The sequence below is a fragment of the Podarcis melisellensis genome (genome assembly GCF_964234715.1).
Source record: "Podarcis melisellensis genome assembly, chromosome: 6".
In the NCBI taxonomy this organism is placed as follows: domain Eukaryota; kingdom Metazoa; phylum Chordata; class Lepidosauria; order Squamata; family Lacertidae; genus Podarcis; species Podarcis melisellensis.
Window position 1 is genome coordinate 19,922,052 of NC_138538.1, and position 14,666 is coordinate 19,936,717.

Consider the following 14,666-nt stretch of genomic DNA (forward strand, 5'->3'; position numbering starts at 1 on the left):
AAACACTGGTTTAGACTCGTTTTGGCAACCATGCACGCTATAGAATTGCAAGAAATGCAGGACCTTAATAAAGGACTATATTTGGGATTCAGCACAACCCACTTATTATTGACACAGAAAAAAATGGATTTTATAAGGTAAGCAAGATCATGCCTACAACCGAGTCAAGAAACTGAAGTTGCCTAAATTAGACACGTCCAACTCCCAAGAGACTGCGATCTACTCCCACTATTTTAAAAAATGGCAGTGATCTACCCATTGGACATGCCTGGTCTAAATGACCCAGTTTACAACCACCCTGATGGCCCCAGGACAACCCTACACCTGTGAATTTTACAGTCTGGATAATCTTCAGTACACAAGTCCCCACCTGAACTTGAACAGCCCATCATTTAAGATGTCTTACCTTTTCTTCTGTCTTTAGTGCTGGCTTTGGGGGTTGTGGTTGAGGGACTTTGAATCCTAAGAGCTCCAGCATGTTTTCAGCTGCATTACGCTTTGCTACCTTCTTGTTAGTTCCCATTCCTTCGGCTGTGTGCATGCCAACTTTCACCTAGAAGTATGGAGAAATGGATTATTAGAACAAGTATCTCTTTATGTAGGAAGGGGAAACTAAACACCAGTGATCATTAGTAATGTATCCAAATATGGCCTTGGAGGATAGCCAAGTTATGGTGCCTCCATGCCACTGACTGCAGGCACTGACACACAAAGCAGGCAATTCGTGCTCCAAGACTTTCCCTCTGGCTTTTATGTTTGTTTTAACGCTCCAAATAAGTTTTGATTCTGGAAGTGTCCAGAGTATAGTATCAAGATAACATGATTAGAAATCTATTAGCATGCATGTGGCAATCAATTTTGTGCTTTGCAATGATCTCAATGTTCTTCAGCCCCTGTAACAGCTCCCAAATACTATTGCAACATGCTGCTCATCTAAGCAGTTTCTGCATTTACAAGGCATAGAGCTTCCAAAGGATTCTATGAGAATGGACTAGCAGACGAAGACAAGGCTTCCCAGAATTCTACTTTAATAATATAGCACACTGATCTCATTATGAACCTTGAAGAATATGAAAATCCAAACCAGGGAGAGAACAGAGGACTATGTCAGCAGAAGGAGAAGGGGTGGCAAGTGTGGGCTAAGGAGGAATATGGAATACAATAATGTATGGTAACATGATAGGGATGGAGTATCGAATGAACCTATGACAGCCATGGGAAGAAGTCGTCAGCTATTTCCTGCTTATCTTCACCTCCATAAGAGTTTGGGACACAAAGACAATGCACTCCCAGCAAGAGAAAATAGAATTCAAATCATCACGTACTGCTGTCACACCAATAAAAAAGTTCCCCATGATATAAAGACAGCAAAAACCAGAGGAAGCAAGCTGCTGGCCGGCCATGGAGAACTCTTCCCTTCCTCCTACCACTACCACTAGACAGCTGCATCACAGGGGCTGGCTGGGGGAAAGAGAAAGAGTAAGCAAGCTCTGCTGCAGCGGCTTCTAGAAGCAACAGTAGCTTTCGGTCAGCAACAGATGCAAGGAGGAAATTATGTGAGCACCATAGAAATACACTGTGTTGAAATTAGCACGGGACTACATTCTGCATAGCATAGGTTGGTTGTCTAATGCAAGGCTCTCATCTGTGATAGCCTCTTGGCTTCTGCAGTGCATTTTACATGGGGCTTCCCTTGAATAGTTCAGAAACTGTCATCTGGTCCCACATCTTGTGTGCTTCTCCCCACAGAGATAATATGACATCCATTTTCTATGAGCATCACTGTGGGTAAAACCTCACTGGGGAAACTCAGCCAGATGGGTGGGGTTTAAATAATAAATTATTATTAAATTATTATTATTTACCAGGTGTGCTTCTGGATTCAATTCACTATCTATGCTGATTTTAAACCTTTGAAGTCTGTGATATTTAAAAGTGCATCTGCTTCCACATATATGCCCATCCCACTCCCTTTCTGTGTTAAGATCTACCAGATAGATGGCAGTAGCACCCAAAGCAATATGCATTAAGATTACCTTCTAACCAAAAAATAGGAGTTTCATTTGGTGGTACCACCTACGTTCTGTTCCTCAAGGAAATTCAGCCGGCTCACTCGATTGTAAAAAATGTCTTTGCAGCACCTTAAATATTGCTCTGCCAGGCCAAGAAACTTTGATCAATTATTTAATACAAGATAAACTGCTGCCGTGCATTTTTTATATGAACTGTTTGAGGTTTTTATGATATTCTATTGTGGTTTTATTGCAATCTTGCTTGGAGGGCCGTCGTGGCCCAAAGCAGCTTATAAATTCAAATAAATCAATTAATTACATGGCTGCCCTGTCCTGGATAAAGTGCTGAGCTCAACACAAACCTGCATCACGAACTCCCTGCGCCTCGGAAGTCCACGTTCTGTGATGAGCATGTACTCTGGCTCCTTCTCTTTCTTTGCTTGCTGTATTTGAGCCAGTCTGCTAATGGGATTCATACCTTGGCCGTATTCGGGACTTGTCTGCAACTTAGATAGAAAAAGCAAGAATCAGCCAACAGTTGGCAAGAGCAGTTCCAATACATCACATTCCCATGAAAACACTCCAGGAGATAGGGTGGTGTTGGGTTGGTGTTTTTTTAACTGTTAACTTTGCTATTGGGTTTTCAGGAAGTATTGGTACATGTTGCAGAGTTAGACACAGTTGCGAAGAATTATTCTGAATCACTTTAAGAAGACAACAAAACAAAACCAGTATCAACTGCAAACATGATACATAGACACAGGAAGCTCAAACTGACTCAGGGAAAGGTATCTACAGCATCACAACCTCCAGCGTTCATCAGTAATAAGGTTACGATCACAATTATTTCAGAAATAAATTATACTGAAACAATTTTCAGTTTGAAAATTTTACTTACTTGCAAATGAACTGTCTCTATGCTCCCTATGGTGCTGGACCTTTTTTGTTTGTTTGTTTTTAAAAAGGAGATCTGATATACTACATCACCAATTGTGCTCATTAGATTAATCTATGCCTGATTTCTGCACAAGGCTGTTACATGAAAGCTGAACATGCATGCTATGCTTCATACACTAAGAATGCCTACTATGCAAGCCTCCACCAAAACAGCTGCACAAGAACATTTGGATTACAGATGGCAGCAAACACACAGCACAGGTCCTGGCATTTAGACAAGTTAAGTGCTTCCTTGCTGATACAGAATCACCACTAGTTTGGCGTAACAACAGTGAACAAAGAGTTCCGATGACTACAGGCACAGAGAGAGGTGTCTGCTATGGTGGAAGACAGCTTCCTTAAACATATCAAGAATTTCCTTCTACAACAGCTGAGGTTTGGCTAAGCGCATACTTCTCTCACCTTGACTATTGATTTTGTTTTCTTTTTGATTCGTGGCTTCATTTTCTCAACCGTAGGAAGGGGAGGCAGTTTCTTCAATTCCTCTAGGACTGCTATGGCCGCGTTCTTCTTTGAGATCTTCTTGCTCTTGCCTTCACCCTCACCCATGAATTCTCCCACAGATACCTTTGTTACGAAGCTCTTCATATGAGGGGGACCGCTCTCCCGGGTCACCTGTTTCAGAGGGAAAAACTGAGTGAAAGCGTGATAAACATTTATTAAAAATGGTAGGGTAAAATGGTTGTAGCAAACTTTACTCACATATACTAAACTACAATTTTTTTGGGGGGTGGGTTAGGGAAGAACAAGGCTAATTTAAACAACATTCCTAATAAAGCGGGAAGTGGCTATATTTTAAAAGCCTCTCAGTACATTACCCCACCCCATGCAGGTTAAAAATGTAAACCCAGCTAAACTTTACATGCTAAAGACAGTCTTTGCAAGTCTTATTTTATTCCGTATGTACAAAGTTAGTCTTTTGGGGGCACTACGTTTTGCCCCAACTACAAATATTTAGGTCTGTGGCAGTTTTTACTTAAAAAAATTAAAAGGCTATAAACCTTGGCATGCATCCATGCTTAACGTTAAGCAAGTATCCAAATATCAATTCATAATAAAGCAACAAAGGGACATATTTGGTACTGAATAAATTTTCTTTTTTCTTGCACTCTACACACAATAAACAGCAAGACAGTACATTCTTAAACAGAAAGAAATTACATTAGATATTTATACTCTCATAACAGGATAATTCAACTTGCCCATTCTTCTAATCCTTTCAATAGCCTTACCCACTGAATCCAACTACCAAGAGTGGACTTCCATTTATGGGAAGAGCTCCTTCCCCTTGCAATGAAGTCCCTTTCCACAGCAGCCCTCATGCACCTGCACATCTGCTTCTGAGGGCTGGAGGAACCTTTGGGGTCGGGTGGTACACAGTGTGGGGGCTGCAGCAAAGGGGAAATCAGTGACACCCTCCCTCCCACTCACATAAGCAAATATATCTGCAACATTTTATGACATTAGTGGCATCTGCCGTTCCTTCCAAATACATTGGAAGAATTTAAATGCTGCCAGCACACAGCTTCTCATATTTCCCCTTTTAATGGCTTTCCGCTATGAAACAAAACTACTGGACCCATGGAAAGAGAATCAGGATATATTTTAACACACGATTTTAAAGCCCAGCTGTATTCCGCCCCAAATTATCTCCCCCCACCCGCCAAGTAGTGCTACCTTCAGTATTCTAAAGTAAAACCACTTTTAGAGCAATTAACTAAACCTACCTCAAAATTCACAGGCAAGTTCCTTTTAAGTGCAATCTCAAACACTTGGCTTATTTCAGATTTATTGAGATTTTCATCATCTGGTTCTCTGCCATTAATCTAAGAGAAGAACAATGATATTGAAGAAGCTTCTTTTGCACCGACTCACTAACAAATCTGCCACACACAGTATCTAAGGTTAGTATCATAATATTAAACATGATTTTCTCCACTCAACCCCCAGGAGATTAAACTGAAGGCTCAAGGACAGTTTTCATCACGAGTGCCTGACATGCCAAGGAGATTTTCCAGAGTTATTCCCTTGTCTGAAAAATCTACGGGGAAACAGCCAGCAGTTCCGAAAGATGCACATGAAGCATGGGAGAGGTTAATTTTGGTGTCTACATGAAATTACTTGCAGGCAAACTGTAAAAACTGGCAATAAAGTTCAGAGCTTTATAAAATACATTTTCAAAATACAAGCCCAATCTTATTTACCCATTTTCAGCTTTTCCAATTTCAGGCCATTATTAACCCAGAGAATATCTGCGTGCCTGAGGGGAGTGTTGTGCCTGGGTTTGCCAACCGCAGACTCCCTACCCCACCCAATGCCACATGGAAAGCTCCTTTTATAAAGGTCAGTTTTCAAAAGTGGTCTGCTGTCTAGCACAGGAGCTGCAACTAAAAGGGAAGAAGCAGCAATTAAATCCATTGGGTGCACCCAACTCTTTACAAACACCTAATGCAGTCCTTTGGAGCTGAATTGTGGTATTCACCCAGTGAAGACTGGAGTCATATGACATTCCCTTGCTTGAGGAGAAATACTATTTTCTATTGCAACAACTAATCTCTCAGAGAGTTTTCTGCATAGTATTTGCTTCCTATATCTGCCATGCCTTTCAGAATGACAGATCTGGCATTTAAGTAGTCAGTGGAATGTCCTTTTCTACTTAGATTATTGTGCTCCAAGGGAAGGGAAAATAAGCTATGCAGAACACACTCAAGACGCCACACAAATCATAATCAGCACACACTCTAGCTACGGAAGTTTCAGCAGACATTTTATACACAGAGAGAGACACAGTACAGTCCACGAATGCTAAGAATTAGCAAATGTGATTGAGTTACTTTGTAAAACTAGTGGTTCATTATTTATTTCTGACGTTTTACCAAATGGTCCCAGGGCAGAAATACAAACATCCTTAAAGACGAAGAAAATCAATAAAACTAAAATAACGTTTTATTTGTTCATCAAGATTTATATACCACTTAATCAGAAAACTAAGTGGATTACATAAATAATTTAAAATATTTGTAAGAAAATACTCAATGAATCAACAGCTTTTTAAAACAAGTAATATAAAAGTAAGTGATCAATAAAATAGACAATCTATATCTAAGCAGGCAATAATAAAATGTAAACCGAGAGGCTCATTAAACCCCCCCCCCTCTACACTCAAAGACATTATGTTTTGTTGAGTCTTTCTTCACCTACTCAAAAACGCATCTCATCTCTTCCAGTATTAGAAAGCCAAACACAGGGAGGGGAGGGCTCTAAGCCTTCACCTTAAAAGCTAAGCATTTAAGTTATGGGACTTCTCTCTATCTATAAAAAAGACTCCCCAATGCAAGCTAAGACCTTGAATCTCTTTTCTACTTATTTTACTACCATGGGTTTAAAAAAATATACGGACTGAAGCAACATTGCCAAATAAGCCCAAGTTTGGAGAATTAGTGGCTCAGTTATTTATTAACCGGGGAATTATAGTACAGAGGAGATAATGGCAGAATGTCAGGCTGTAAGATCAAGGAAATAAAATGTTCTGACTGAGCCATTTTTAAGGTGCCAGTTTATGATTTGATTCTTCAAACAAGCTCCATTCATAAAGCAGCAATCACTTTTAGGCCTATATAAAGCCATGCATATACAAAACTCTGAACACATGCTTCAGATAATTCATAACAATTAACAAGCATGCTGATGAGGATATTGAGGTTGAAAGCAAATACACACGCCCTTCTAGAGGCCGGGCAAAACAGCCATGCAGTGGTACACACAGCAAAAGTACAATAATCTTTCCAAATAGGTATCATGCAAAATTAAGTTAATTGGAGCTAGCTAGCGGAGCTAATGGTCCATGGGGCAAAGCAAAGCTCTGGTCCATGGGGTCACGAAGAGTCAGACACGACTGAACGACTAAACAACAACAGCGGAGCAAATGAGAATGTAAGAGAAGTTAAAGGAGAGAACAGTTCTTTAGAATTTTATTTTGCTGTCAACAGGAAATAATGTAAGGGGTAGAGGAAGAAAAAACTCAACACATTATTTAAGAAACATCTATGCACACACGGAACGTATGAAGGTCCCAGAATTTGATCTCTCTAGTTAAGAAGGCCTCAGAGAGCAGTGTGAGAAGACTGCTTGATCCAAGCCCCTGAAGAACTGGTGCTGGTCAAGGTAAACTTTATTAAAGTTAATACTTCAGGCAGCTTCTAGGGCAATGCCAAATTAAACAGTTTAATGTTCATCCAGATGCATCTGCAAAATGACACGATGCCAGTAATTCAGTTCTGCTTCGGCTGTTATTCTTCATGTAACCCAAGTTATGGGTAAGGTAGAATATGGAGTTTCAATGCAGTTCTGATGCTGATTACAGAAAAGAATTATGCTGTATTTTCAAAGTAGTGACAGCTTTAACAATAACGTTCTGCAGCCAACACTGAGTGGAACCTATTTATAGAATTCCAGTTGCTGTTCCAGTACTACTTAAATATACTCTGTGGGAAAACTGGTCTCCCATTCACAATTTCTACAGTGTCTCAAAGACTTGACAGCGGTTGCTGCAAAATCTGAAATCAATTTAACTCCAGCACAGACTTGACTATAGATCTACCTCGAGTTATGCCACTGTGTACTCTCCGTTATTCTAAACTGAACTAAATATAACCTGGGGCCCAAATTCGTTTTTTAAACTTACTACCACATCCAAATATCGAGCTCATTTCCCACCCTCGCTCCAAATTCTGGGTATATCCACTTATATACCCCAAAGCCTTGACTTTGAAGATGTAATTTTCACAATGCAATATAGTTAAGTGACCGAGGCACCATTTTATGAGACCTGCTGTATCTGTGACACATTCTCTAGGCTGAGATGCTTAAAACCAGTGAGGAGCAGCTGGCTGGTTGGGTCTGCCTTGGGGCAATGCAAGGAACTGAGAAGGAAAGAATAGCAGCCTTGGAGGAGGCCAAAACTCTGCAAATATCTTCCCTCTTTACCTTGCTAGCACTTGAGTAACTGATGCATTTACACTTCATTAGCGACAGGGCTGTCAAGCAGAGAGGTACCACAGTTCACTATGGCTAAATAGGGGAACCACCAAGTGCCACAGTCAGGCTTATCATAAGCGACAGAAAAATATGTGAGTGCAAGCCTTCACACATTAAAGCAACAGCATTTGGGGGCAAACCAAAACGCTAATTTCAAAACAGTTAACTTCTACTATGTTTTAGACATACTACCTCCGGTTTTTCAGGCAAGGGCTCATTTTGCAGGATTTTCAGTGCTTTAGCAGCCGCGTCATGTTTAGCAGCCTGTCTTGTTCTTCCTTTCCCGTGAAACTGCTGTCCCCCGATGGAGAGCTCCACTTGGTAGAGCCAGGGTCCCACAGGAAATGGATAGAAGTACCTGAAAAGAGAAAGACTTGACATTTCAGGCCTGGAGGGGGGTGTACAAGGTCATCCTTGCCAGCAGACAGGGCTCAAATAAAGCGTTAAGTGGAGAAACAGCACTGAACACAATGAATCAACTGTTGGCCCTCAAAGGTTTGACTGCAGCACTTACAGTGCAGACACTGCATGACTAGAAGCATTAACATTAAAGCCAGAAGCATAAAGCTACCAACACACATTAAACATTTCTGAACTCAACCAGCAAGTTAAGCTATTAATGTATTCGGCTGCATTCAATAGAATATTTGTTTTTAAAAGTTACAAGCTCAGGCCCGTAAATTCTGTCCACTTTATTTAGGCCAACTGAACCTACAAGAAAAAGGAGACTGGCTGTTTAGTGTAGCGTGCCCCCATCCCCCCCCCCAAAATGCAGACCACCATTTTCACTTCCTAGCTTTTGTTTTCACATTTTCGAATGATGTTGCTTTTTGGAGGAGGAGGAGGTTGCAGGGATGTTTATCACACTGCAAAGGAAAAGATTTGGGAGCAAAAAAGAAGAAAAAGGTGTATGGCTCCTTTCAACAGGTTGGGTCCATAATAGCTTAAGGACAACCTGAGCCCTTATATCTCAGCTTGATCACAGAGATAATCCAGGAGTGGTGTTAGTTATTCAGCAGTCCGACCGGTTACAACCAGAATTCAAGGATTTAATGTCGCCAGTCCCATTCTGCGGAATACACCTTCACTGCTAGTTTTCAAGTGTCCTTGGAAGACCTTTTTATTCCATCAGGCCTATTAGGTTGTTTATGTTTTCTTAAGTAGAGCCAGTGATTTTAATTATTATTTTTCAATGGTATTTTATATTTTGTTGTATCTGCATACGTTGCTGTATACAACCTTGACATTTTGTAAAGAGTTTTATAAATAAAGGGTAAGACGGCATGAAACCAGTTTTCCCTTTGCATCTAGAAACAAAGAGAATGGGGTGCTTTAAATAAAGAGTTCTAAAAGTGTTTATGAAGCCTCACCAGGGAGACTGAGGCTGTTGCCAGGAGGCTGTAGAAGTGTGGCTTAATTGGCTTGGGGGCAAAGTGCCAACCTTCTCATTCTCCAATAGTGTGCAGCAGGTGTACTCCCATCCGCTACACAAATGTAGTACTTAGAAAGGCTGAGGGGTGCAGCCCCCTCCTTCTCCCAAAAATCTGCTCCTCTAAGTGGATCTTGGCTCTCAGCCTTTTCTCTGGTGTGTCCTCTATTCCAGATACCATGGATCTTTGGACAGCTGAATCATCCATTTTTTCTTCTTCACTATAGCTAAGCTTGGGAAGGCTGTGGTATTATTTTGGTGATTCAGAATTGGGGTTTTGCAGTGCAGCAATAGCTGGCCATTACAGTGGACACTTGGGTTGAGAATGTGATCCGTGCGGAATGCACGTTCGCAACCCGCAGCGGCGCATCTGTGAACGCGCAGGTTGCGATTCAGTGCTTCTGCGCATGCGCAAAGTGTGATTTGGTGCTTTTGCGCATGCACGACCGCCAAAACCCTGAAGTAACCCGTTCCAGTACTTCCGGGTTTTGGTGGTCCGTAACCCAAAAAAACGCAACCTGAAGCGTCTGTGACCCGAGGTATGACTGTATTGTGGAACCAGATGTTTTGAATGGTTGCCTTTTAACTGTCTGTGCAGCTCATGCATAAAACCTGCTTGTCCTAGGACACTGCTTTTCAAAGGGTGTAGCATGCCACACTTGGGTGGCAGGAGAGGATGGCAAGTGTGGCAGGAAGGTTCAATGACAATCATCAAATAAATATTTTAACATTTTAGTGTAGTATAGTAGAGTATCAATTTATTTATTTTAATTTTAGGGATATGGATAGATATATTTTCAAAATGAGAGCAAAAGCATCAAGTGATATTGAGGACAATCCTAGTTGTGATCCAAAATCACCGTTCGAACCGAGTGCTAGAGAAGACCCATTTAATTTGACACTGGTAGCAGGCCCAAGCAAACATCCAAACAAGAAAGTTTGTCAACAATATGCGGATAGCTATTTTGAGTCTTGATTTCACATGGAATGGAGAGGAAAACGTCCCTCAGCCACGTGTTTGGGAAGCTTTTCCCAGTCCAATATGGGCAAAGACAAGATGAAGACATCTGTTGTCAAACATGGAAATCTGGCAAACAAGAATTTTCAATATTTTGAAAGGCTTTTGGAACAGCAGAAATGTCAATGATCTTGTTTTGAAAAACGAGTAGAAGTCTCAGATAAGATGCAAATTATATCTTACCAAGTGGCTGAATTGACTGCTCAACAGACAAAACCACCTTGTAATCTACAGACGAAGGGTGGTATACAAATTTAATTAATAATAATAAACCACATACAATAGCTAACAAAATGATTAAGCCTGCTAGAATACAAAAGATTAGAAAATAGAAAAGATTCTTCCTGTTGATGAAGAGATGAGAGTTTGGTTCTTGCAAATTAGACCTAATATAAATGAGATTACTCAGCAAAAGCAAGATCATAAACGTACTTAAGGTACATATTTAAGAGGTTCACTTATAATTATATTTTGGGAATGATTCATGTTCTTATGTAGCTGCCTTGTTTAATGCTTTCTGGATGTCACGTGATCATACTATAAAGCATTTGTGTTCTGCTGTTCTAAGTCAAGCACTGGTAGGAGTTTTTCCTTTTTGTTTCCCAGTGTATTTCTTAACAAAAAATAAAATAAAAATAACAATGGTGCGGCATGGCACAAGCAAATCTTTATTCTGAAAGTGTGGCCCAGAGAAATAAGTCTGAGAATCACTATACTAGGAAGACAAGTGCAGTATTCTTCACAAGTACCAAAATTGTGAATTTGAAAGAGTGTGATCGGAGGACTTCATTACAGGAGAGTGAATAATGGCATGACATACCGTGGGGGATAAGCACCACCTCTCATACTGTAGTTGTAAGTGGACCTCATCTCTGTGTAAGGATCTATAGGCTTGTACATTGGTTTCTTTCCCAGCTTCATACAAAGCGCATTCAGCTCCACTGTGGGGGTTACACTATCTAAAGAGAAGAAGATAAAGCAACTGTTAAAGGTGGAGGTCAGAGAGAATTCCACACTGTGCCTCAGACATTCATTCCCCCGATAGCTAGGAGTAAACTTGAGAAGCATCAAAGGGATGGGTGGTAGGAAGAGAAGGTCATGTGTATTAAATAAGGACAGAAAGCAATTTGTCATTTAAATTTGTTCAGGGGAGTCATGCTTATTTTACAGAAACCAAGTGTTAATGCAAATGCCATGTGAATAGATTTTTGCTGCAGCATATAACTTGATTTGTATTTGCAAACTGATATTTAAATACTGGCATTTGACTGGAAAGCCTAGCACTATATGAGTAGAATATGGAAGACATGCTGTTCTTCAAACTGAAGGTTATCATGACTACAAAAGCTTGCATTACACATGCTTGGTTTAATATAAACACCTTTTCCCCTCACTGAGAGCTCACATGCTGCCCACATCGATCTTTTATCTGACTGCACGCCTCTTCTTATTTGCATAGTACCTTGGCACTGTTTGCAAATTCTCAATTTTGGAGAATTAAAATCAATGGCAGAAATCCAAACTCTACACCTGGGCTTCAAGTGAGCTGGAGCATTCCAGCATCCATGCCCCCAACAACCACCCCAAGCCATAGTCTATGTGCTTCAGAAGTCACTATGAAGGTCCGAGAAAGCTTCATAGCAGCATCTGGTGCAGTGCAAGGGACTGCACCTGGAAGGGGACAAAAAAAACCCCCCACAAATCCTTTACAAGTGCATGGAGGCATATTAAGCACATGCATGGAGCTCTCTGGACTCCATCCAAGATTCTGAAAAACCTCAAAAGCCACAAATAGCGCTCTAGATTTCTTTGTCTTGATTAAATATCACTATTTCCCCAGAGACTTACACAACTGTCAGGCAATATGAGTTTTAAAAGCTCATATTCTACAGATAAAAAAGCAACAAAATGCAATAAAGCACACTTGAATAAGGCTTTTATCCAATGTCTATCAGTAGAAAATGTGTTACTGTGAACCAAATTAAGGGAAGACAGGAGATGTTGCTGCCTGGTATCTTAAAGCTGCATGTTCTTATCTAAGCCCTGCCCCCCGAAACTGCTTAAAACAAAGCTGGGAAGGAAGACTAAAAAGCATGGTATGGAAAGGCAAGTGCAACCACAGTTGAGGACAGATGACAGCAGAGCCAGGGACATTAGAGAAAGGCAAGGAGCTGGGAGATTTACTGAAGACCCACACATTTCAGCAAGTCTACGTAAGCTGTCAACTGTCAAAAACAGCAGCATCCCCTTACCCACCCATCCCTAGCAATCTTCCCTTGACACCAAGGAGTTTTGGAAGCAGTTTGTGACATGGCATGGGGATCTGTTCTCAAAAGGAAAAAACGTAAAATAAAAATTCCACAGCACATCCAAGATCTTGGTGGCACAAACTACTTATTTCCAAGCTCATTCCATACATCAAAATGATGTCATATCCTTTGAAGGAAAGCTAATTACAACTAACTCATAAGGATATTACTCTATGGGCAACCAAGTCCTGCAACCTACTATTTAGGAAATCCCTGATTTCCAGGATTATCATCACCTGGTAAAAGAGAGCACCATGCCATCTTCTGCACTCCCTGTGACAAAAGTCTTTTAAATTGTGTAAGCTTCTTCGGGCAAAACAACTATTTTCTCTAAACTTTAAGCATCTCCCTAGTTAGCTGCTTACTTGATTTCTTTGCTGGCAAATTTGTTACTATCATAACCAGGTGTGTTAATGGTCCATCATGTAGCCAGGGGAAAGAACTGCCTCCTACCTGCATTAGTGTAAGATTAGGAAACCTTATTTGCACACACTACAACCGGAACAGAAACCACAGAGCCTAGGACTTGCTGATCAGAAGGTCGGCGGTTCGAATCCCCGCAACGGGGTGAGCTCCCGTTCCTCGGTCCCAGCTCCTGCCAACCTAGCAGTTCAAAAGCACATCAAAGTGCAAGTAGATAAATAGGTACCGCTCCGGCGGGAAGGTAAACGGTGTTTCCGTGCGCTGCTCTGGTTCACCAGAAGCAGCTTAGTCATGCTGGCCACTTGACCCGGAAGCTGTCTGCAGACAAATGCCGGCTCCCTAACCCTAACCCCAGAGTCGGTCACGACTGGACCTAATGGTCAGGGTTCCCTTTACCTTTACAACTGGAACAAGCCTTAAAACTGCCTCATGTGGCTGACCTGGACTGGCCATGTCAAATATGCATTTAGCCATCCCTTTTTCTTATGAGACTAACCTGTTGCCTAGAGTGCTTTCAGTGGAAGTCTGGTAGACATGGGAAAAGCTTCCTGTTTCCATTTATCCCTGTTTGACTTACTGCAAGCATGGTGTAAATAAACAATAGTATTTTCTGCAAACACTGGGGGCTGTTCCTGGGTAAATAACTTCAGACAGATCAGAAAGTTTGCATTTGTATACATTTCTTATCTTTTCTCAGTTTTGGAAATATTTAGTATTATATAGTGGATTTTTTGTTTTTGTTTTTTTACATAAGAGGAATAAAGAAAACCAATGTAGGCAACAGAAATTAAAATAGCATATGAAATATGGGTAGCTTTCTACATAGTGATATGTTCAATCAATGCAAGGATTGTCCCTTTTGCAACAGATCCCTCTCCCTCTGCTACCCTCCTAAATCCTTTCTTGGCTTTCCTCCAGCCCCCTTCTGGAGCAGATTTGGGGATGACACAGGGCACACCTTGAGCTAGCACAATTATTTAGTTCCATATGGCCCCATGGCTCCATTATTACTCTTCTGGTTTTTCTACAGGGTTTGCTAGGCGAAGCACAGTAGAGGAAGAACAGAGCTAATATTCTGAAGTGAACGTCCAGACTGGCTTTGAATTATATATACTTGCACATGCCAGGACCAGTTTGGTGCCGTTTTCTCAGTTCATGTGCACAAGAAAGCCATACCACACAATGGAAAATGAATTTATTAGTTTTTTAATTTGTCCCTTGCTGAAATGAATTGTTTTCAGTCAGCTTCTCAGACACTGCAAATTGCCACTTATTTTTGTACTAAGCGCCCATCAATGCTCCTTACAAATATTTCCAATTCTAATTGATAACAATCCTTGCAGCCATAAAGTTAAGAAGCTAGCAAATTCCTTGTCCATATCACTTTCACAGTGCAAAGTAAATCCTGTTTTCCTTCAATACTTTATTTTTATGTTTAAGTTACAATTATATGTCTTTGGGTCAATTCAGACTCAAGCTAC

General features: G+C 40.9%; 1 protein-coding gene across 4 annotated transcripts in view; it reads right to left on the reverse strand.

Moving 5' to 3' along the window:
• Positions 1-14,666, reverse strand: part of STAU1 (staufen double-stranded RNA binding protein 1) — a 40,147-nt gene that overhangs the window by 6,560 nt on the left and 18,921 nt on the right. For 2 of the 4 annotated variants that reach the window (XM_081916839.1, XM_081916840.1), the window contains 6 exons: positions 11,274-11,412; positions 8,199-8,364; positions 4,697-4,795; positions 3,372-3,602; positions 2,375-2,518; positions 407-553 (listed from right to left, as the gene is read on the reverse strand). In XM_081916839.1, coding sequence (XP_081772965.1) covers positions 407-553; positions 2,375-2,518; positions 3,372-3,602; positions 4,697-4,795; positions 8,199-8,364; positions 11,274-11,412 — 926 coding nt within the window. The remainder of the gene's footprint in view (positions 1-406; positions 554-2,374; positions 2,519-3,371; positions 3,603-4,696; positions 4,796-8,198; positions 8,365-11,273; positions 11,413-14,666) is intronic. The other 2 variants (XM_081916841.1, XM_081916842.1) reach the window with 2 other exon arrangements.